The sequence below is a fragment of the Crinia signifera genome, chromosome 6, assembly GCF_055691185.1.
Source record: "Crinia signifera chromosome 6, ASM5569118v1, whole genome shotgun sequence".
Classification (NCBI taxonomy): domain Eukaryota; kingdom Metazoa; phylum Chordata; class Amphibia; order Anura; family Myobatrachidae; genus Crinia; species Crinia signifera.
The window spans coordinates 161,742,871-161,767,855 of record NC_139222.1 but is presented as its reverse complement, the minus strand read 5'-3'; the positions used below and the strand labels follow the sequence as shown (position 1 = coordinate 161,767,855).

At 42.9% G+C, this 24,985-nt stretch overlaps 1 protein-coding gene and 1 long non-coding RNA gene across 2 annotated transcripts in view; one reads left to right on the top strand and one right to left on the bottom strand.

The window, feature by feature from the left end:
* LOC146007126 (uncharacterized) overlaps nt 1-22,212 on the bottom strand; it is an 83,054-nt gene extending 60,842 nt beyond the window's left edge. Inside the window, exon 1 of the long non-coding RNA XR_014444246.1 lies at nt 22,065-22,212. This is a non-coding gene — a long non-coding RNA (uncharacterized LOC146007126). The remainder of the gene's footprint in view (nt 1-22,064) is intronic.
* ST6GALNAC1 (ST6 N-acetylgalactosaminide alpha-2,6-sialyltransferase 1) overlaps nt 7,996-24,985 on the top strand; it is a 54,032-nt gene continuing 37,042 nt past the window's right edge. The window contains exons 1-3 of the mRNA XM_083145502.1: nt 7,996-8,317; nt 20,402-20,570; nt 21,058-21,229. Coding sequence (XP_083001628.1) covers nt 8,081-8,317; nt 20,402-20,570; nt 21,058-21,229 — 578 coding nt within the window. The 5' untranslated portion in view covers nt 7,996-8,080. The remainder of the gene's footprint in view (nt 8,318-20,401; nt 20,571-21,057; nt 21,230-24,985) is intronic.

Here is a 24,985-nt window from a genome sequence, read left to right as displayed (position 1 = left end):
TTCCCATTTGGCAGTCGGTTCGGTACTTCCTTCTCTGTAAAAATACCCCATTTCGGTGTCGGGCTCCTCTTCTTTGGCCTCTTTCATGTCTGGACCCACAGAAGAGTTGACTTTCTTTTTCCTACAGGTAATGGGGGCCTGATTTATGGCCAATTCACCATTCACTGGATTATCCCTGGGAGGAAATATAATGTCTTGCGTAATGGGTAATAAGTGTTGACGATGGTATGTCAGTAGAGGTCCTTTCTCACCCTCAGGGACAATCTGGTACACTGGGATACCGGGCAACTGTTTTAACACTACATAAGGGACGTCTTTCCATCTATTCTCAAGTTTCTGCTTGCGAGGGCAACCCAGTCTCTTAAGCAGGACACGATCTCCGGGTAGCAATACTTGTTCCCTTACTTTTTGATTATACAGTGCTTTATTTTTTTCACTTTGTTTCCGGGCGGAGTCTTGGGCCAACGTATAAGCATAATTGAGTTCCTTTCTCAAATTGGCAACATACTTTGAATGCGACGGGGCTTTCACAGTCGTAGGAGAGGTGCCCAAACTAATATCAATGGGGAGCCTGGCTTCTCTACCAAACATGAGTAAATATGGGGAAAAACCAGTTGCGTCGTTTCGGGTACAGTTGTATGCATGTACTAGGTGACAGATGTATTTGTTCCAGTGGATTTTCTGTTGCTGATCCAATGTTCCCAACATGTTTAAGAGAGTGCGGTTGAACCGCTCCGGCTGCGGGTCTCCTTGTGGATGATAGGGAGTGGTGCGGGATTTTCTTATTCCACAAATTTCGCATAGCTCTTTGATGAGATGACTCTCGAAATCCGGTCCCCTATCGGAGTGAATGCGAGCGGGTAAGCCATAATGCACAAAGAATTTCTCCCAAAGAGTTTTTGCCACCGTAATGGACCTCTGATCTGTTGTCACAAAGGCTTGGGCATATCTAGTAAAATGATCGGTCACAACCAGAATGTTAGTATCTCTCCCATTTGGACTTTCGAACGAAAGGAAATCTATGCAGACTAAGTCCATAGGTCCTGAACTTTGGAGGCTCACCAGATTTGCAGCATGCTGGGGTAAGGTCTTCCTGAGAATGCAATTTCGGCACTTACGACAATACTCTTCAATGTCCCTATTCATCAATGGCCAATACACTCTTTCAGCTATTAAATGTTGGGTTTTATCATATCCCAGGTGTCCATGTTGATCATGAAGAGCCCTCAACACTACAGGTATGAGATCAGCAGGGAGGACCAACTGCTCTTTCAATACACCATTGGGAGGTTTTGTCCTCCGGTACAACAGTCCCTGTCTCACCACCAAATTCTTTCTTTGTCGACATAATATCTTATACTTTAGAGTCACTGACTCGGGTAGTACAGCCTTAGCCGGATGGTGAAATTGCTGCAGCATACTTCCTATCTCAAGGTCGTTATCCTGTGCTTGACGTAACTGTTCCTTGGACCATTTAGGTAAATTTCTCATTTCTTCATTTGTAATCCAACAGTACATCAACGGTAATGACGTTCCAGAAGCCCCCAGAGAACTAACCCTTTCAGGCATTTGATGATGCATTACAGTCACTTGACGACACAACCCTTGGAGATCCGGGGCGGGTACCTCTATCCAATCATCATTTTTGCTACTAAGGCTGGCATGAGGTATGCGAGATAAGGCATCTGCATCAGTATTATTGATCCCGGGCTTATATTTCAAGGTAAAGTTGTAGTTGGATAGGGCCGCCAGCCATCGGTGCCCAGTAGCATCCAGTTTAGCAGTAGAATTGATATACGTTAGGGGATTGTTGTCTGTATGGACGGTGAAACTCACTCCGTACAGATAATCATGGAACTTATCCACTACCGCCCACTTGAGAGCCAGAAATTCCAATTTATGGACTGCATAGTTCTTTTCACTCTTAGACAGGCTCCTACTAATATAGGCAATGGGGCGGAGCGTCTTCTCTTGCCATTGATAAAGAACCCCTCCTATACCCTCCATGGAAGCATCAATATGTACTTCATATGGTAAGCTGGGGTTGGCATAGGCCAACACAGGAGAGTGGGTCAGATGATGCTTTAGTTGTTGAAAGGCCTCGTCACACTCAACCGTCCAACGTGGCCCAAATTCCTCTTGAGGTTTATAATACATTCCAAGAGTAGATCGGGGAGCTCCCGCAGGGGGATACCCTTTGGTAAGTTCAGTCAGGGGGCGAGCGACTTGAGAATATTGCGGTACAAATCGTCTGTAGTAACCACTGAAACCCAAAAATGACCGTAAGTCTTTCAATTTCAGGGGTTTCGGCCAATCTTTCACAGCAGATATTTTATCGGGGTCGGTAGATACTCCATCCCGACTGACAACATGGCCCAAGTATTTTACGGTGTTCTGACACAGCCGACATTTATCAATGGACAGCTTCAATCCTTTATTATGTAATCTGTCCAGTACTTTCATTAACCTGATGTTATGTTCTTCTAAGGTCTTTCCGAACACTATGACATCGTCAAGGTATACTAAGACTTCTCGGTAACACATGTCCCCTACTACCTTCTCCATAGTTCGTTGAAAAGTCGCCGGTGCCCCTTTGATACCCTGTGGCATTTTGAGAAATTCAAAGAACCCGATCGGACAAATAAATGCAGTCTTAGCACAATCCTCTGGATGCATCGGGATTTGGTAATATCCTGATCGTAAGTCCAGTACGGAGAACCATTGACTCCCTTGAAGACAGTCCAAAGCTTCTTCCACTTTAGGTACGGTGTACTGATCTTCAATCGTTCTACTATTGAGAGTTCGATAATCTATGCATAGTCTTATATCACCGTTCTTTTTCCGTGCGACTACTATGGGTGATGCATAGGGACGTTGGGATTCAGCTATGACTTGATTCTCAAGCAAGAATTTTAAATGAAGGCGCACATCGTCAAAATCAGCTGGGGCCAATCGTCGTGACCTCTCTCGGAACGGCATTTCGTCCGTCATTCTAATTCGGTGTTCCACCCCCGTAGCTGTTCCTAGATCCCAATCACTTAATGAATATACTTCTTTAATTTGTTTCATGTCCCGGATTAGTTTTTCTCGATCTTCATTGGAGATATCGCTGCCTTTAAAACATTCAAGAATCCGGGTGTCAAAGGAGGGAGGTTTATCCGTATCCTTTCTGGGGGGTGCCATATTCGTCGGGGACACCAAGGAATTTAGCGACTTAGTCTCGCGTTCGGAATCATGTGAAATCATTTGATCTTGCTTCTGGCACCAGTCAGACAAGGTTTTGAATAAATTTGAATTAGTCCCCATAATGACAGAAACGACTTCTTGCCCCGAAGGTGAATCCGGACATACCAGGGCTAGAAAGGGCAAAGGAGGTGAAGGAGAATCGGTCGTATGGTCCAGGAACTGCAGGTGAGTAGTAACATATCCCAAATAGGGGTACTTTTGATGACTTAACCCCCATATCACCAGTCCATCAATGGGGTTCAAAGGTAAGTTCGCCAGATGTTGCCGATACCAGCTCTCAAAGATTATCGAAACCTGTGATCCGCTGTCCAAAAGCACCTTGCAATACTGGCCATTTATTAACGCAGGGACCATTGGGGCGTCTCCAACTATTCCATGGTGCATCAACCTAGACCACTGGGTGCTCCCCATTGAATTTACATCGATGAGTTGGGAGTCGATGCGGGGTTCATCTGCGTCCCTTGGGAGTTTCCCGGCTGTGCCGACTCCCTAGAGTCAGGATGATTTACTCTTCTGGGGTATCCCCCTCGGTGAGGGCATTCAAAACTGCGATGGCCCAGTTGACCACAATTGTAACAAGTATAGTTCCCTCTATCGTCAGATCGTCGATTATACCCTCTCCCCCGACTCGCAGAGGGTCCTCTGGGCATATCACGGGGGCTAGGAGATTGTATGGCAATAAGCTGATCCAATTTCTTAGTCTGCTCTTCCATTAGCTTGTATAACTTATCAGCTGGAAGTGGTACTTCAGGGGCCGGTAAAATAACTTTTACTCTTTTTAAATTTTTGTCTCGATTCTCAATTTGGACTTCTTCCAGTTTCACCTCTTTGATCAGTTCACTAAGCGTCGGCGCTGGCACCTTGGACATACTGCACCGCAGCCGCTGTGCCACAGGATTAGTGGTCAATGCTCCTCTCAGCACGTACTTCATTCTTTTTTCATCTATCTCTGCTCCTAACACTCCCCCTTTTTCCATTAACTTATAAAGAATTTTGTCAATGCGATAAATATATGTAGTCAACGTTTCGCTGGGTTCCTGGTAAGTATGATTTAATCGGGACAATATGTCTCCCACATCTTCCAATGTTCCAAATGAGTAGTCTAATGCATCAAAGTAGTCTCTTAGAGTGGCCATACTATTGCTTCTACTTGTGGCTTGAATGATGCCCATTGCCGGTCCTCGGAGACTTTCCACAATCCGCTGTTTCTTTACATGTTCAGGACATCTCCATTCCTCCGAATGCTGAGAGGCAGCTTCTTTCCAGGCCTCGTAACTCTCTTCCCCAGTGGGTACTGGGAGTATACCAGAAAAAATGCGCAACCGTCTGTAACCACCTTCGTAATGCCATCTCTCAAATTGGCTAACTACCCGATCCATTACAGTATCTACAGCCGGTTCTGTCACTTGCTCACTATTTGTATCTGGTCTGGTATTATTTCTAGGGAGTGGATCCCTGTCATTGATCCCATCCCCAGCGTTGATCCCTTGACGTTCTCTGTGGCCTTCTCTCAGCGGCTCCAGAGGCATTTCAGGCCATATGAATTTCCACCTTTGGGTTGGCGAATGGGAGAGTGCGATCTGGGCTGGAATCAAGTTGGGGTCTAGTTTACTCAAGTTGGTGATTAGCACGGCCCACACTTCTTCTCCCCCATCACGGATCCTTTTATCAATTAACTTGGGTCGCTGTATGCCATATAATTTATCCACTTCCTCCATAATATCCTCATCGGAACTGCTGCTGAAATTTCCTTCAATCCCAAAACTACAGTCCATATCGAGCCCATGTTTATGGATCCACTCCTGTACATCCTGTCTACTTAAACTTTCCATTTCGGTGGCTTTGGATCTCAGCAGTGCCTCCATAATGTAACGCTGTCTTCGTTCCGGACTTTAAGATGTTACACGTAAGTGCCTCCACCATCAGTATTTGGGCACAGAACAGTCCTTGTTGCCCCCATCAAGTGACATCCCCCAGCACATAACACTTGACAACTTAAGTTCACAACACATAGAGTGCGATATATATACATAGGTACATGAAGGGTATTACACTATGGTGTGCGGCATCATGTGTAATGGGTACTATGGTGTGCGCCATCATGTGTAATGGCTACTATGGTGTGCGGCATCATGTGTAATGGGTACTATGGTGTGTGGCATCATGTGTAATGGGTACTATGGTGTGCGGCATCATGTGTAATGGTTACTATGGTGCCATCAAGCAAGAACCTCCTAGCAATGAGCACGTAGGTAAGCAGCACTTATTTGGCAAATATGTAATGGGCATTACGGTTTGTTATATAGTATGTAATGGGCATCATGATGTGTGGCACAATGTGTAATGGGCATTATGGTGTGTGGCCTTATGTGTAATTGGCATTATGGCGTGTGGCTTTATGTGTAATGGGTATTACGGAGTTTGCTAAAATGTGTAATGGGCATTACTGTGTATGGTCTAAAGTGTAATACCACACCCCTTTTTGTGATGCCACGCCTCCTTCAATGAGGCTAAGCCCTATTTTTGGCACGCGGCTAGGCCGCGCAAAGATCCCCCTCCTATTATGCCTAGATCTGGGACCTCCCATTACCATAATTCTAGATTCGCCTATGGGCATGACCCGGAGGCTCTGTGAGCCTCTAGCCATGCCCCCAGCCCCCTGGCTGCGGGAATAGATGCTGTGCGCATGCGCACAGTGTTTATTCCCCACTGCTTTGCAGCCGACAGGGGGGACTCCCAACAGCCTCCCCTCACCGCGGGACACTGCCAGCCGCGGGTGGGACAGCGGGACAGGCCCTGATAAATCGGGACTGTCCCGCTAAAATCGGGACTGTTGGGAGGTATGGATTTAGTACAAAAAGTACATGCAGCACACACTTTTTGTACTAGTGACTGTTAGGCCACACAGAGTCCCAGGATGAACACTGAGTTTATGCAGGAACATAAAGGTAATACAGGGGTAAACAGAGGGTAATAGCAAGTATCTGGGTGTCTTACCTTTAAGAGCTAAATACTGTACATGCGAGCAGTTCAGTGACACTCTTATACAACCTTTCACATCGCACCTAATTACCGGATTCATGCCGGTTTCTTGCCAGTTCCACCTGGTAAGTGGTGCGATGTAAAAGGGGTTACCGGGTCCCACAAACCAGTAGCAACACGGCAATACAAACTGGTAAAAACAAATTGGGGACATGGCCTAGCTGGAAGGGGGTGTGGTCTGCACTCGCAGTGCTGCCATGAGGCCACACCCCATTTCACTGCTGTGGGGGCATGCCCATCAGCTCCGTGAGCTGCTGGCTATGCCCCCAGACCCACTGGCTGCAGGAATAGACATCTATTCATGGGTGACAGTGGGACTCCCAACTGCCCCCCCCACCGCGGGACGTGGTGATGTCCCCAAAAAACCGGGGCATTCCCGCGATAAGCGGGACAGATGGGAGGTATATGTACATCAAAAAAATTGAGGTACTAATTAAATTATCCAGCAGGGCTAGGTTTCACTAAAACTTGGACTACCGGGTACACAATGGCAGATATATGAGCAGATCAATTGATCTTCATATATATCAGTCGTCAGATTGGGCAGTGTGTTCTCCATAAATACTGCCCGATTTGTCCTGCCAGAAGCACCTATCACCCCTCACCCATAGAGCTGTAACTAGATATCTTGGTGCTCTGTCCCATCAAGTTATGTCACAAAGTATTGTACATCATTCACTTTACATGATATGTAGTGTCCCTTATTCATGTTATGCCACACAGTAGTACCTCCTTACCTTATACACATTGTGCCCGTCGCCGTCCCGCTTGGAATATACAAAATCATATTCAAAATGCCCTAGTTTGCCTATGCCTAAGGCCAACTCTGCCAGTCACATAAAGGGGAGGAGCCATATTCAGATTTAAACTTCACTTTAACTGGCAAATATGATACAGCTGCCTTTGCTATTTTCTGCTCAAACCTCCTATGATCACAAGCAGAAATCAGCATAGACACACTGCAAAAGCCCTGTTTTACGTTGCAATAAACGACTTGGCTAATTGAATAGTTTTAGGAGCTTAACCCGCAAATGCATACAAGCCATGAGGTTGCCACACGGCTAAATGAATTCTTCCCCAAAGTGCCATAGACTCGGTTTCAGTGTATATGCACAATGAACAAATGCATATGTTCAGAAAAATGTCATTTTCCCCCTAAAGTATCTTCTTTTTCAACTAATCATTACTACATGCTCTCTGTGAGTATATTTCGTTATGATGGATTCTCAAACCATTTCATATTAAAGAAGTGATTACTTGTAATGCCCTTTTGAACCGTGCCACAACTAAAAAACTGGTATGTGAAAATATTAGCTAAAAATGCCAGGGTCAAAGTCGAGGAATATGAATCACTTTAGCTACTGCCGGCAAATGATCTGAAGTCAGTTAATTGAAGTTTAGTTAAACATTGCGCCAAAAAAAGAACAGTCTCTGTGAGCAAAACTGGCATTTTTAGCAGATATTTTGCGCATCTCTCACATCAAAGTTGGTACTTAAACGGTTAAGTTAAGCAAGACTTGGAAGGGGCTGGTTGTGTGGGCGCACACAAATATAAGCCTTGTTTTGTTATGTGTATAGGGGTGTAGACAGAAATACATAAAGTAGCTTCCCCAAACTACTGTGTGTTATACCACAAAAGACAATACGTCCATAAACCAACTGTTATTTTCTTTTCAGTGTAGAAGAACATAACCTTAATTACGGAGACAAGACACCAAGTATTACAGAAACTCCTCATTCACTAATTGAGAAGAATGAATTAATAGAACAAGTTGAAGACAAACAACTATCTATGAACAGAGGCAAAGAAAAGCCTTTAGTCCGCACTGCCAACACAAAATTACATAATCTCCCAACACCCATTAGTGAAATATCTATATTGAACAATTTGACCAGGAGAAACGTTCAGTCCACGACTCTTAGCTGGCAAGCTGCAAGGAAACCTCTAATGTCAGGAAATTTTACTTCAGAGCCGAAATGGGGAATTGCTGAGGATGATTATACTATGACGATTAATTCCTCACAGACTGTAAGTGCTCATTTAACTATATTGTTCTAACTCGATATGGCCCTATTTTTGTAGATGACACACTAACCTAATAATATGCTCAAGTTTTGACAACACCAATAACAATCATTCACACATATTCTAAATGTTACCTTTATCTTCAAAACACACACACCAACATGTATTCAGTACCCTCCACTTTACACCACATATATAAATACTTATACACATGTGTACAATGTATCCAAACCCCATTGGTGGGTGGCGACAGAGAGGGGCATAATGTTCAAATGTTCTGGACGTGCCGAAAAAAAATCAAACAGAAAAATAAAAAATTGCCAGTCACATGTATACAAACACATCAGTGGTATTTGAATACATGATCAGATAGATGTGTGTAATGTAATGACATTATGGTTGTGTTTGCATGCAAGTATGAGAGTTGACACATGCCAACTTCTTGTAATCGTGTGTGAAATTATCCTAACATGATAGGCGCACTTGTGTATTAAGGTTGAAGTTTTAGAAATGGCGCATAATAGCAGTTAGCAAACCTCCTATATTTGTGGGGGGGGGGGTGGGGGGAAACATTTTACTAAAAAAGACCTATGAATGCAGACAAAGGAAAATGTTTGACCTGGAAATGTGTGTTTCCCTTTTGTGTGTGGCTTGTAGTTAGGTAATTGGTTAATGAGAGAAAATGGAGTAGTGCATGGGTTAGTATTGTGTGCAGGTGTAAGTATTTTAGTTACTGTGCGTGTTGGTTGCCTGAGCGAATGTGGAGGCGGTAAGGCGGCTGGCCTGCGAGGCAAGAAACCCGTTTTTTTGGGCAGAAGGTTTTTCTGCTCTAGCGTCCCGAGCGCACTTTATTGTCAACACCGATGTATACGCCCAGGTTAACATCCAGTTATTGCCCAAGTGCGCTCGAAGGCAGCTTTGTGCCTGTTGAGTTCCAGATGTCAGCCTTTGCAAATGGGCATAGCATACACTATGCATGCGCAGTAGGCTAAGATGCGCACTCCGAGCATATTTGTATCCGAGCGAGTCAACCAGAATAACCCCCCTTTGCGTGTGTGTCCTGAAGGCCATGTTAGCCCAAGACGCCGTAGACAATAAACATTGGAGTTTTCGTTTTGAAAGAAAGTCCAGGAGTGACACTCATTTCATATATATATATATATATATATATATATATATATACACATGCACACACACAGAAGTTAGCATTAAGCATACATTTGCTCGGGTGCCTGCTTTAGCCATGTAGCCCATATAAATAGCAGATGAAAGCAGCACTCACAAGGTTGTGTAGGTAGGGGCCTCACTGGACTGCTTTGCCCGGGGGCCCATAATGTTTTAAGATGGCCCTGGGGGGGGGGGTGAGCTGGCATTCATCCCCCTTGCCCAGCCTGCTAATGGTCTGATGGCACATGAGAGACATCTTGAGGGGACAGATGGCACATATGATGTATTTGGAGGGTCTGATTGCAAATAAGAGTCAACTGGATAGAAATGATGGCACATAAAAGGCACAGAAAGGCATGCCCTGCAACAAGGGGGGTCAAAGAGAAAACAAATAACAAATAAGAAAAAGTCCCAAGGCGCTATAAAGTCCCTGCAGCCTCAATCCCGAAAAGAGGACCACTCAATAATCCTAGCTTGCAAGACGTGTTCAGAAAAGATGAGGGATTGATGCCGCTTGACCTGTATATCCACAGGATGTGTTGAGCTCGATATGAAAGCAATGAAAGAAAAAAACAATATGTGTATAAGTGACACAATAATAAAATGACGTGAGTGGGGTATAGGGGGTCCCAGTAACTGATGTCGTACCGAAACTCACACTGAAAGGGTGTGTTTGAAGTGTATAAAGGTATCTTTAAGTTAGGGGTGCACCCACTGTGACAGGAACACTGACTTTGACGTGCGTACCAAACTCACTCGTGCAATATGAAGATAAAGTGCATAAAGGTATCTTTTGAAGCTCAACAACATAGGACACCAGCCATACGGATAAGGTGGTCCAAAATGGTGGCGTACCATACTCACTGCAAATGCAGGTAATCGACGTCTATAAAGGTATCTTTCACCAAGACAATCCACTTGGCATCCACTCCTATCATTTCCCTCAGATGGATATAACGGAAGACAAATGGAAAGTGCCAGTCTCAGAATAAAATATTTAATGAAAAAAAGGTGTACAGTGACCAATTTGGCCAATAGCCACTATACTACTAAAACAAGGTAACAAAAACTCACTTGTCCTCCAACATGTTTCGGCGGTCCCAGCCGCCTTTATCAAGGATAGACAGTGAGTGAATCATACAGGGTTTATATAGCACGATGGAGGAGCCACTTCCGGTTCAGCCTAATCAGGGTGAACGGGACTTATTACCTTATGTAAAATCCCTATAAACACCTCTAATCATGTGCCCGCTTAGCGTATACTTTACTTGTAATACTTTAATTCCCTTTAGAAAATATGTTTATATCCTCTAGAATAGGTATTATATTCATTGCGGGGATACCTACTTCCGGGACGTGGAACGCACGCCCGGAAGACCGGAAATAGATGAATGAAGCGCACCATCGTTTATCGGCTGGTGACATCTTCCTGTGCGTGGAACGCATACCCGGAAGTGTCAGATGCCGGGCATGATGACTGTGGCACTCGGGGTGTATCTTAGTGATATCTCACTTGTAATGCGGTTCATAGATAAGGCTTATTTCCGTCTAATGGAACGCAACTATGAATCCTGCTTAAAGTGCAAGTGCTGAATAACAATTCAAACGGGATAATGCATATACGGGATATAATGTATATTGTTTAAGGTGCTTGAAGTATCTAGAAAAAATAAATAAATACATGGGATAAGGTCTGTGGTTCCTCCATTTACAAAGTATGCAATTTACAATACAATATTATTTATAAAATGCTATGCAAATTAATATACATATTAAAAGTATAAAAATATATATAAAAAATTATAAAAACCATTTCAACTCGAATTCATGGTTCAAGCCGTGTGGGGCAAGAGTGGATAGATTGAAAATCCACCTCATCTCAGTTTGGGCTAACCTAATGTCCCTATTGTTATGTCGCCAGTTGCATTTAACATTTTCTAAACCCCAAAAGCCCGTGATGGCTTTTAGGGAACTATTGTGAACTTCTAAGAAATGTAAAGAGAAGGGATGATCTTTAAACCCTCTCTTTATATTTCGCACATGTTCGGCAAGACGTATTTTCAAATTTCTCTTGGTCTTGCCGACATACAATTTATCACATGCACAGCGAATGGCGTATACTACATAATTGGAATTGCATGTAATAAACTGTCTGGGTTTAATGTTAAAATTATTTAATTTGAACTCTGTGAATTTCCTTATGGTGGATGGATAAGCTTTACACATGGCGCAATCACCGCAACGGTGAAAACCGTTGTTGCGTGTCGACATGATGCCTTTTTCTGTGAAAGCACTGTTTACCAATTTATCTTTGAGGTTGGCAGCCCTCCTGTAGATGAATTTAGGGGTAGATGGTAAAATGTTCGTGAGAATGGGGTCTTCCAATAACAACTTCCAGTTCCTTTTAAAGATCTGTTCTATTGATTTATGATAAGCATTATACTGAGTACTGAATGCTATAGTATAATTTGAGTTTGCAGAAGTGTTGTCATTTTTATCTTTAAGAAGATCTTCTCTTATCAATGATCTCGTTTCATCCAACGCCCCTTCAACCAATAAAGGATTATAACCTTTATTGACAAATTTGTCCTTCATTTTTGAAGCACTAGTTTCGAAGTTGGCACTATTTGAACAGTTGCGCTTAAGACGTACGAACTGCCCTTTAGGGACATTCGTTATCCATCTTTTTAGATGATTGCTGGATGGATTAATATAGGAGTTGGAGTCAGACGGTTTGTAATACAATGTGGTCTCGATCTGCATATTCTCTACATAAATCCTTAAATCCAAGAAATTGACTTCAACTTTACTAATGTCATAAGTTAGTTTAATATTAAACTCATTGGAATTCAGGTACTCACAAAATTTAAGCAGTTCCGTTTCCTGACCTCTCCATACAAATAGTACGTCGTCAATATAGCGCCACCATTGGACCAGATTCGCCTCCCAGCCATGACCATGCCATACCATCAGGTTCTCCCATCTGGCCATGAACATGTTGGCATAGCTGGGGGCGAATCTGGTCCCCATGGCTGTGCCAACCTCCTGATTAAAAAACACTCCATTGAAATTAAAGTAATTATTGGTCAAGATGAATTCGATACCTTGTATTAACAAATTTTGTAGATCGGGACTGGTGTCCGTTTCTAAGAGGGATTGTTTCACTGCCTGAACTCCATCTGTATGTTTGATAATTGTATACAGGGATGTAACATCCGCAGTGACAAAGAAGCAGTTTTCATCCCAATTTATCATCTTGATTTTATTTAGGACATCTTTAGTGTCTTTTAAATGAGACCTATTAGTAATAACAAGGGGTTGCAGATGTTGGTCTATGAAATAGGACAAATTGGCAGTTATGCTGTTTGTACCTGCAACAATTGGGCGTCCTGGGGGATTACTGGAATTTTTGTGTATTTTCGGCAAGAGATATAGCACTGGAACTGAGTACTCATCTCTTACCAAAAATTCAGCCGTTTCCCCTGTTATGGTGCCCAGGGCAACAAACCCATCGACCAATTTTCTTAAATCTAGAAGGATTCTTTGTGAAGGATCGGTCTTTAATTTCCTGTACGTAATACCGTCATTTAATTGGCGCATTGCCTCAGCTATGTACATGGATTTGTTTAAAACCACCACCGCCCCGCCTTTGTCGGCGGGTTTAATGATCAAATTGGTGTTGTTCTTAAGGGATTCAATCGCCTCTCTTTCTATAGTCGACATGTTATGCCTCATGGTTGGTAGATTATCCTTAAGTATATTCAATTCATTATTCACCAATTTTTGGAATGATTCGATGAAACAACCTTTAATGTATTGAGGGTTAAATACTGAGGGCTTTTTAAAAGGATTAATAATAAGCTCCTGCTCAACCGACTCTTTATTCGCAAAAAATTTCTTCAAGGTTATCTTACGAATAAATTTGTTCACATCCAAATATAGATCGAAAAAATTAATAGAGTTGCTAGGGGCATATTTCAGTCCTTTTTGTAGAACAAGGGTTTCCCCTTCAGATAAACTGTGGTCACTAAGGTTATAAATCTTTGTGACATGTTCTTCAGTATCTACAATATTGGATGGTGAATATTTAATTTTCTTTTTCTTTTTATTTCTAATCCTTTTACGGGTCCCACCTCTCTTACCCCTCTTAACCCTCTTTCTTACATTAACGGAAGAGAGGGGAGTAATTAATTGATTCTCCATGATTGGCGATTCTGGTCTAAAAAATTTGACCTAGTGGGCGGGTGTTCTAGAGTATTAAACCTGTTATGTGAAGTATAGTGATCAACCCAATTAGGACGATCTCCCCTTATGGTCTCTCTATTCCTAAAACTCTGTTGTTCAGGAAATACTGGGTCATTTCTCCTTTCTTCCCAATTTTTAAAAGGTCTCCTAAACGGTACTCTTTTCCATGATTTAGGGTTATGGCCCCTAGGAGTCCTTTGTGGTAAAGGCGTCCTGGGTGGGTTTAAATTAGTTTTAACTGCTTCACTATAGAGTGGTTTTGGTCTAATAGGTGATTGAAAGTTTTGTTGTCTTTTTCTAGAGTTCTTTCTGGGACCAGGGTTTGCAGTGAGTGGGCGACGACGTATATCTGGTGGCCCTGGACCGGGTCTCCCAGAGCGTGCGCCGTCTTTTGCCCCATCCACCGAAGCTTTGTCCCGTTGAAACTTTTTTTGTTTCCTTCTCATCAAATCTTTTTCATTTTTCTGAAGTTTCAAATTTATTTTACCTTCTAACTCTTTTTACTCCGCTTGATTTTTAAACGGATCAATAAGAGACTCTAATTTAGCGATGTTTGATTCAACATCCTCCATTTCAGATTTCCTTTCCTGAATAATGAGCTCCATTAATGAGATGGAGCATATATTCAGGATTTGTTCCCACCTCTGGGTGAATTTTTCAGAGGGGTTATTAAATGAAGCCCTTTTCTGGATCTGTAAACCCTTAGGGATTAGTTTGACGGTGAGGTACTTCTCTAGAGTCGTCACTTCCCACCAAAGTCGACTCTCTTTTAATAGAGTTTTCTCCAATCTAGACATGATATTATCCAGTGTATCATCTAGAATTTCTATGTCGCCTATTTCCTCTAGTGAAAATACAGTATCAATGTGCTGTTGGCGTGTATTTCTATGGATAAACATAACAGCAGCCTAGAACGATATATCCAAGTGTGAAAGACAAAACAAATAACAAATAAGAAAAAGTCCCAAGGCGCTATAAAGTCCCTGCAGCCTCAATCCCGAAAAGAGGACCACTCAATAATCCTAGCTTGCAAGACGTGTTCAGAAAAGATGAGGGATTGATGGCGCTTGACCTGTATATCCACAGGATGTGGTGAGCTCGATATGAAAGCAATGAAAGAAAAAAACAATATGTGTATAAGTGACACAATAATAAAATGACGTGAGTGGGGTATAGGGGGTCCCAGTAACTGATGTCGTACCGAAACTCACACTGAAAGGGTGTGTTTGAAGTGTATAAAGGTATCTTTAAGTTAGGGGTGCACCCACTGTGACAGGAACACTGACTTTGACGTGCGTACCAAACTCACTCGTGCAATATGAAGATAAAGTGCATAAAGGTATCTTTTGAAGCTCAACAACATAGGACACCAGCCATACGGATAAGGTGGTCCAAAATGGTGGCGTACCGTACTCACTGCAAATGCAGGTAATCGACGTCTATAAAGGTATCTTTCACCAAGACAATCCACTTGGCATCCACTCCTATCATTTCCCTCAGATGGATATAACGGAAGACAAATGGAAAGTGCCAGTCTCAGAATAAAATATTTAATGAAAAAAAGGTGTACAGTGACCAATTTGGCCAATAGCCACTATACTACTAAAACAAGGTAACAAAAACTCACTTGTCCTCCAACATGTTTCGGCGGTCCCAGCCGCCTTTATCAAGGATAGACAGTGAGTGAATCATACAGGGTTTATATAGCACGATGGAGGAGCCACTTCCGGTTCAGCCTAATCAGGGTGAACGGGACTTATTACCTTATGTAAAATCCCTATAAACACCTCTAATCATGTGCCCGCTTAGCGTATAAGCACATACTTTAATTCCCTTTAGAAAATATGAAAATATGTTTATATTCCACGTCCCGGAAGTAGGTATCCCCGCAATGAATATAATACCTATTCTAGAGGATATAAACATATTTTCTAAAGGGAATTAAAGTATGTGCTTATACGCTAAGCGGGCACATGATTAGAGGTGTTTATAGGGATTTTACATAAGGTAATAAGTCCCGTTCACCCTGATTAGGCTGAACCGGAAGTGGCTCCTCCATCGTGCTATATAAACCCTGTATGATTCACTCACTGTCTATCCTTGATAAAGGCGGCTGGGACCGCCGAAACATGTTGGAGGACAAGTGAGTTTTTGTTACCTTGTTTTAGTAGTATAGTGGCTATTGGCCAAATTGGTCACTGTACACCTTTTTTTCATTAAATATTTTATTCTGAGACTGGCACTTTCCATTTGTCTTCCGTTATATCCATCTGAGGGAAATGATAGGAGTGGATGCCAAGTGGATTGTCTTGGTGAAAGATACCTTTATAGACGTCGATTACCTGCATTTGCAGTGAGTACGGTACGCCACCATTTTGGACCACCTTATCCGTATGGCTGGTGTCCTATGTTGTTGAGCTTCAAAAGATACCTTTATGCACTTTATCTTCATATTGCACGAGTGAGTTTGGTACGCACGTCAAAGTCAGTGTTCCTGTCACAGTGGGTGCACCCCTAACTTAAAGATACCTTTATACACTTCAAACACACCCTTTCAGTGTGAGTTTCGGTACGACATCAGTTACTGGGACCCCCTATACCCCACTCACGTCATTTTATTATTGTGTCACTTATACACATATTGTTTTTTTCTTTCATTGCTTTCATATCGAGCTCACCACATCCTGTGGATATACAGGTCTAGGGGGGTCAAAGAGGACAGCTGACCCGGGCCCGACGATTTGAGGGGCCCCAGAGTCATCCACTCCCCACCCCACACCTGCTCAGCCATCCCACAGCTTTGATCCCCGCAGTGTCTTGACTTGCAGCCTATCAGCTGCTCAGATAGCCACACTGCTTTGTGTGGCTGCCCCCCCCCCAACTTGGAGGGATGTGGGCGGAGCTAAACGGGGCTTAATGGGGGCAGGGATACACTGGGCTCAATGGGGGCGGGGCTACATGGCATTCACACAGATCGATGCTGGTGCTGCTGTCTGAGCAGGAACAGAGGCTGCAGTTCCAGGAAGTTCCAGGCAGGGATGCCCAGCAGTAACGCTGCACCCTGCTGGTGTTTCTGAGGTAAGAGTAAGTGGTGTGTGTGCATACATGTGGGGTGGGTTATGGTTAGGGGGCGGGGGGAGGTAAGGGTTAGGTTACAGCATACCAGGGTTGGCACTAGTGGGGAGAGTCAGTAGTCATTAGGCTGCAGGGGGGGGGGGGGGGAGTATGGAGCATGTTGTGTAATAGATCACAGCCTGGGGCATGAGGGACTGCGTAAGTATGAGAGCAAGAGCCGCGTGGAGGGAATGCATCAGTGTGATAGAGCGCCGGCTGTGGGGTGAAGGAGTGCATCAGTGTGATAGAGCGCAGGGTAAGGGAGCGTATCAGTGTGATAGAGCGCAGGCTGCAGGGTAAGGGAGCGGGTCAGAGTGATAGAGCGCAGGATGTGGGGTGAGGGAGTGTGTCAGTGTGATAGAGTGCAGGCTGCAGGGTAAGGGAGTGTGTCAGAGTGATAGAACGCAGGACGCAGGGTGAGGGAGTGCGCCAGTTTGCTAAAGCGCAGAGCACGGGGTGAGAGAGTGCGTCAGTATGCAGACCGGCTTGTGAGGGAGCATATCAATTGATAGAGTGCAGGGTGAGGGAGTGTGTCAGCGTGCTAAAGTGCAGACCGTGGGATTATTGAGTACATCAATGTGATAGAGCACACCACTCCAGTAATGGGCATGCGCTTTCAGTTTATGTCCCAGAAAAGGGGGTGTTTGGGGGGGCCCTCAGAGATATCAATGTATGGGGCCCCAAAATTTCTGTTGCCGACCCTGCATAAAGGGGCATGTGAAGGAGTCTGATGACACGAGGAGCATCAGAAGGGGTCTTAAAGGGCATTTGTAGTGGGCCGAGGGCATAAGAGGGGCTGGCTCGTGGGGAAGTCTGAAGAAGACAAGAGATATTATACTTTGCTTAGTTTGGCAAAGTCGCTTAGAATATGCCCTCACATCGCTGTGTGTGTGGGGGCTATATCGACTGCAATGCACGTCCCCACGCGTCTTTGTCGCTGGCCGAAATTGATGAACAGTGTCCATCAATATCGGCATCGGCAGGGTTCTCCCACCAGAGAACACTGGCGCTGCCTGCTCGCTTAGCACACAGAGCTGACAGCTCGCTCTGTGTGTGGGCTGTCAGCTTTGTGTGCTGAGCAGAACGGCCCGACGTAGCACAGCTAGGTCGCCCTACACACATCGGCATGTGTGTAGGGCCCATTGGGCATGAGAAATGGTCAATTCTGATGGGAACCAGAGAAAGCTTAACTGAGGTAAAATAAGATACAACCCTTCTAAGTGAGTTTTTAGGGTTAAACACAGTCAGTCAGCACGAGGGACTGTTTATACTTTATAGATACTGAGTTTTCTACATGAATGCAAATCTTACTCACAATAAAAAGTCTTGTTTTTTGTTCAGCTTCAGTGTATATGAGGGCTTTCAGGATGTGCCTACTATGTCCCTTCATTTAGTGAGTTCCAGTTTGCCTCTTAAGCCGAAAACTCTGGTTATCCAGTAACAGGATGAATAAAACCTGTGTGTGGTGCAAGACTAACATATTGTATAATCCTTAGTTTATTGAGGTATGTTTACATATAATTGAGGGATAAAGGAGTAGAGGAGTTGCCAAGAGTCTGACATCATATCCGTGTATACGCTTTTGTTTCTAATCCAGTCTGCTTAAAATCAAAAGTGGGCAAACTGTATTGTAGTAATTAGGATTTGTCAGCATATTTTTATTACCTACTGTATCTGAGTCCCTGTCGCTAGCTGTGCATTATGACACATTGCAACAATCTTTCATTTAGTTATTCCTCAAAAAATGGCAATAAGAAGTCATAATTATCCTGTCTAATACCCCATAATAAATATTCTAGTATTCTACTCTGATCCCATAAGATCCAGCGTGATTATCTATGATTTAATATCTATTTATATCAAATATTTATAGCCTGTTCTGTGATTGGCTCCCTCTCCTGGTGTAGGGAGTTTCTTGTAGAAATGTTATTACCTTTTTTTTTATTATTCATATTATTATTATTATTATTATTATTATTATTATTATTATACATGACAACACATACACGTGTCATAGATAGTGGGCCTAATTCAGAACTGAACGCAAAACTGCGTTTTTTAACAAATGCACAAAACCATGTGCATTGCAGGTTGGGTAGATGTGGGTAACATGTGCAGAGAGATTTAGATTTAGGTGAGCTGTGTTCAAACCAAAATCTAAATTGCAGTATAAGAATATAGCAGCCAGTCAGTGTTTACACTTGCAGCTCCAGACCTGAACTGAGGGTGTTCCCAGTGATGTCATTCATTAGGAGGGGGCTCCGGGGGAGCTCAATCCCCTGGACCAATCAGGAGGGGCTCCAGGGGAGCTCTGTGGCTGATTGATTGTTCACAGATCCATAGAAGCCCATGTTAAAGATTAGCATGGGCATCTATGGGGGGTTCCCACCATAGATGCCCATGTTAAAAATGTAAATGTCCTCCGTATTTTGGGAACTAGGACCGGGCCAAGAACCTGGTGCTGGTTATAGAAATACAGGGGGACCCGAGCCTTTTTCCCTGTAATTCTGGAACCAGGACCAGCTCAATGAGCCCGGGGCTGGTAATTGCTGGGCGGGGGGACAGCACACCATTTTTTAAATTATTTATTTATATATATTTTTTTACACAGGGTAGCATCGCATGGATCTGACTGATCCGTATGATTCTGGTAGCTCATACGTATTTGGCTGCCGGTAATACGGCAGCCAAATACGAATGGCTATGACATTGGCAAATACGAATCAGGATTGTAAATTTTCTATAATCTCCATTTGTAGTTTGGGGCGGTTCACGGCAGATTCTGTTCGTACCCGTTCCTACAGGGATCAGATGTTTACGGTCGACCTTAGTAAATTTACCCCATGTAAAGGATCATAGCTGAAGGCAGATACATACTTTGATAATGGCCATGACACACCTGCAGTTTTGCTGCCTCTTAGTTATGCGATCGCAAAGGCATCTTGGCACGTTATGTGATCGCGGCATATGGATAGTCTGCACATAATAGATCTGTTGTATGAATTTTGGCAGGGCTAAAACACATGAATGAGGCCCTATGTGTACTATGTTGTCATATATAGATATATGGACATGTGCAGCACGGACGGTGTACTGGTTACCATTACTGCCTCACAGCGCTGAGGTCATGGGTTTGATTCCAACCATGGCCCTAACTGTGCAGAGTTTGTATATTCTCCCCGTACTTGTGTGGGTTTCCTCCGGGTACTCCGGTTTCCTGCCACAATCCAAAAATATACTGGTAGGCTAATTGGCTCCCAATAAAAAAAATTACCCCTAGAATGTGTGTGTGTGCGTGTACATGTGGTAGGGAATATAGATTGTAAACTCCACTGGGGCAGGAACTGATGTGAATGTTGAAATATTCTCTGTAAAGCGCTGCGGAATATGTGTGCGCTATATAAATCACAATTAATTAATTAATATATTCCAGGAAAGCTTTGGCATAGAGCAGAGTTTTTATTTTATTTATTTATTTAATTAATTTTTTTGTGTTGATATACTTATGAAATCTGTGCACATGCAAGCAAAATTATTTTCCATTTTGATCTATGTCACTAGAGTTGCCCCATGTCTGTAAAAATCAAATCACTTCACTCTCCCTGGATGAAAGACAAGTTTCTTCCTCACATCACAATATTCATGGATAATCGTCACTTCAGTAGCAAGGAATGGGACAGACTGGAACATTTCATTCCACCGTTTGGCTGGATGGAATTAAACTCCACAGGTAAATTAGTAATATATACATCACAATAACTATCTCTACAGTAACACTTCTTGAGGTCACTTTCTCTATCTTAAAATGCAGCTGATTACACAATGCACATATGTCCACCCCCCATACAGTGTTGCATGTTGCATAATTCTACGGACAGGCTGCCACTGTAGCACAGCCTCTCTCCCCAGCGCAGCACAGGCTTTTCTGTGCAGTGTGAATTAATCAATTCTCTCATAGGAGTGAAACAGGACTCGTCTCCCAACACTGAACAGAGGAAAGATTAAGATGCCCCCTGCAAATGCTAAGTAGAGCTGAGTCTGTGTAGTGGCATACTAAACTTTCCTCATCAAAACTAACTTTGGCTCTTACCATAATGCTGAAGTTAGTAGATTACAAACTTTAGAGGAACATCATTCTACGACCACTAATAAATTCTTGAAACTTCCTAAAATTTGATTTCAATGAAACAACATTAACTCTTTATTAAATTGTTTAGTGGTCCGAGAGGTGGTCTCTGCTCTCCCTCATGTACCAGATCAACAACTGCTCCTCTCAAAGAAGAGGGAAGAGTTTCCACACTGCGTTAGCTGTGCCGTGGTGGGGAATGGGGGCATTCTCAATGCATCTCGCCTTGGCAAGGAGATTGATGCACATGATTATGTATTTCGGTAAGTTCTTGAAATGTAAAATGAAATATATGTAATTTGAGAACTTCGAAAGTGATATCTATATATTAACCCTTTGAGTGTCAATGTTGCTGTGCGAGATCCCCAAAATGCTAAAATGCCAGCATTGCTCACAGTGCTGATTCTAGATGCCCTGGTGTCCTCCGGTGAACATCCACATATGCCTCCATGTCGTTTCTCCATTCGGTTTGGAGGAGGCATATGTAGGAGCATTATTTCTCTGGTATCTCTATGGAATCAGCCCCTCTCAACCGACAAAAATATTTTTTGAGCATTTGCTTATTTTTATCGTTCTACCTATGTGGATTTTTCCCCGATCTCCTGATTTTTATCAATGAAGGACCTTTTGAAAAGGAATCCTTGAATTGAATATATTTTTTCGCTTTGAATTTCCCTGATGAAGTCGTTGAGACAAAACGCGTAGGGTCATCAAGCATTCTTTTATGGGAGAAAAACATGTACTGTGTATATTTTATCGAATGTTTTTATCATTGTGATTCTTATGCAAATAAAAAAATGCAGAATTCCTCTATAAGAGGTTTTAACCTAAAAAGGTGGTGGTATCATTAAAAATTGATTCTAGCGCACCCTATTCTAATATATATATATATCCCTGAAGCGGGGTAACTTGCCCTGGTGCCTTGCAGATGTGCACTGTCTGTCACTGTATGTACTCTTATTCGCCGGCGGCACTCAGGGACCCAAGAAGCAGGTTTAAACATGGTGAGACACTTTTAATCTACGTTTCGGGGTTCCAGACCCCTTCATCAGGATGAGAAACAGTGCCAAAAGAAACAATTTAAATACACACACTTACCCCTAAGGACTCCTCCTGTCCTCCCGGCACCCAACTGTCCATTCGGTCATGCCACCCGCCCAACTTCCGGTCCAGGCTCTTCACTTCCGGTGGGGGTGACTGAGCTGGCATCCGGCCAGTGTAATGGCAACAGAGAGCACCTGGGAACGCACCTGGGGATCAACATAAACAATGTGCTAAATTATAAACGATTCTTGTGTTCAAGATTGTAAGCTTGCAGCAGAACACTCCTACCTCCAAGTCTGTCTGTTGTTACCCAGTTTGTTTTATCACTGTCTACTATTGTAAAGTGCAACGGAATCTGCTGCGCTATATAAAAAACTGTAAATAAATAAATATTATACAAATATGCATCTTAGTGCTAATATATAAAACAGTTGTGAAATAAAACTATATGCGGGTCTCTACACCTAGGTGCGATCCCCAGCAGTAATAGGAAGACTGTGCAATTTTGCACAGAAAATGTTTAAAGTGACAGTGCTAGTTGAAAAAATGTGAAAAATCGAGAAGGACAATACATTAAAAAATATACATAAAACATCTTTCAAATCTAGAAAGACTCTCCCAGTAAACATAGGCTGAGGTATTTTTACCGATTGTGCAAAAAAAAAAAAAAACTCTTAAATACGAACAATAAGCTGTATGGCTAAAACTTAATACTGACATTCTGTGTATGAATACAAAATCTACTAATATGGACTTAACTGAAACCCATAAGTTTTGCTGAATGTGCTGTACATATATATTAATATTGGCCTAATGTCAAATTAAATAAATAGTCAATGCTGCTGGAGAGAATCTATTTTCAGATAAAGGACCAGATTCTCTAAGCTTCAAAAGTGATAAAATGAAGAGTGATAAACAGCCAGCCAATCAGCTCCTGTCTGACATTTTTCAAACACAGTCTGTGACATGGCAGGTAGGAGCTGATTGGCTGGCTGTTTATCACTCTCAATTTTATCACTTTTGAAGCATAGAGAATTTAGCCCAAAGTGTATTAACCCAAGGGAGTCATTCAGTCCCCTTGGGCTGATAGTATCCAGATGGAAAAGCCATCTGAATTCTATCTGTAGCAGTTTTTTAGCTCTGTTGCCACCCCGTGCACTAGCTGGCACCTGGTCGATAATTTTGTACTGTAAGGTGGCCATCCCATGTTCCATTTGCATGAAGTGGTGGGCCATCGGTTGGTCACTACTTCCAGTGGAGAGGGCTGCCCAGTGGCTGTTCGCTGTTGTGCCAAGCAGGTCTTGAACTGGCATTCGGTTTGCCGACAGTATAACCCGCGGCAGATGATGACATATATTTAGATGAACAGGTTAAGGGCCATCTAATCTGCAGTCTCTTGTCTCCCACTGTTATATAGCTGCAGGTGACACAACCTAGGCACCGATAGCAGCCATTCCTTCTAATGAGGAAATGTTGCGGTTTAAGACCTTTTAAAGGCAGACACATCAGTCTTAACCACTAGGTCCTAATGTTGGGGCTACTGGTGTAACTTGCCAATAGTCGTGTCTGTGCAAAGGGTAATTCAGGTAATTCAGCATCCGATGTCAACATCGGCCAGAGAGCTTTTGCCATTTTCTTGACGTGGTTACTCTCGGTGTTGTATTCCTGTACCCATGGTAAGATTTTACCTGTTTTATTATGTGGGGACCCACAGAACAGATCTTTTCTGTTTCTAGATTTAGCTCTGTCCCTGGCCTTCACCAACTCTTTGTGTGGGTACCCTCTCTGCAAGAATTTGTTAAGCATCTTATCGAGTTGTCTGTCGGTCTCCTCAGGGTTGCTAGTGGCCCTGCAAACCTTAATGAACTGAGAGTAAGGCAGTCCTCTTGTGGTGGCCAACGGATGGAAGCTGTTATGCCACAGCAATGTGTTGCGGTCCGTTGGTTTAGCATATAGACTAGTTTGAATAGATCCAGATTGAATATTGATGTTAAGATCTAGGAAGTTTACCTCAGTTTAATGTCAGAATTATTTTGATTTGCCACAATGCTACACAATCTATCCTCTGTGCCTCTCCAAAAAAGCAAAAGGTCATCTATATAACGAAAAAATATAGATGCACTAGAGGTGTTATACTGGGATCCGTCAAAAAAAGGTCACATTCAACTTCCCACATGAATGCATTGGCGAATGACAGAGCCACCGCCGATCCCATCGCGCATCCTGTGGTCTGTTGGTAAAATTTACCATTGAAAAAAAAGTAATTGTGGGATAGGGTGTACTCCAATAAGGTCATGTAAAAATCTATGTCTGGCCCGTAATGTGTTAATGTTATCAGGTGGTTATTACTTGATGAGGCGGTGCTACCACGGATATAAATTTAAGCAATTTGGTGGGAAAAAGGAAAGGGTGTCACTATGTGGTGCACTGGAAAAGGTTTATATAAAACGTAACTTTTATTTCAATTTACTCATAAAACAATTGCGAAATATTTACATAAAAAATACACATAAAGACACGGACAGTGTTAATTAGAAAGGATACTGAATCCTCATGCAGCGGGTCCCCACTGTGATATCTTCCCCAATGGTATTTTTATTATTTGCTGACGAACATAGCCATCTATTTAAATTTTTATACAATTATTGAATGGGATGGTGCTTGTTACATTGGGGCAGATGTATTAAGCTTTAACAAGAGATAAATCCAAGGGTGATAAGGAGAGCCAGTCACCTGCTAACTGCCATGTTGCAGGCTGTGTTTGTAAAAAAGTCAGTAAGGAGCTGATTGGCTGCACGTTTATCTCTCCTTATCACACTTGCATTTATCTCTTGTTAAGGCTTAATACATCTGCCCCAGTGTGTCTCTAGGATATAACACTTTTATAGAAAATTGACGCATTAACTGAGAGTGTTACTGTTAGTCCAACCGACACACTGTGTCTAATGGACTGGTTCCAATCTAGGCATACAATG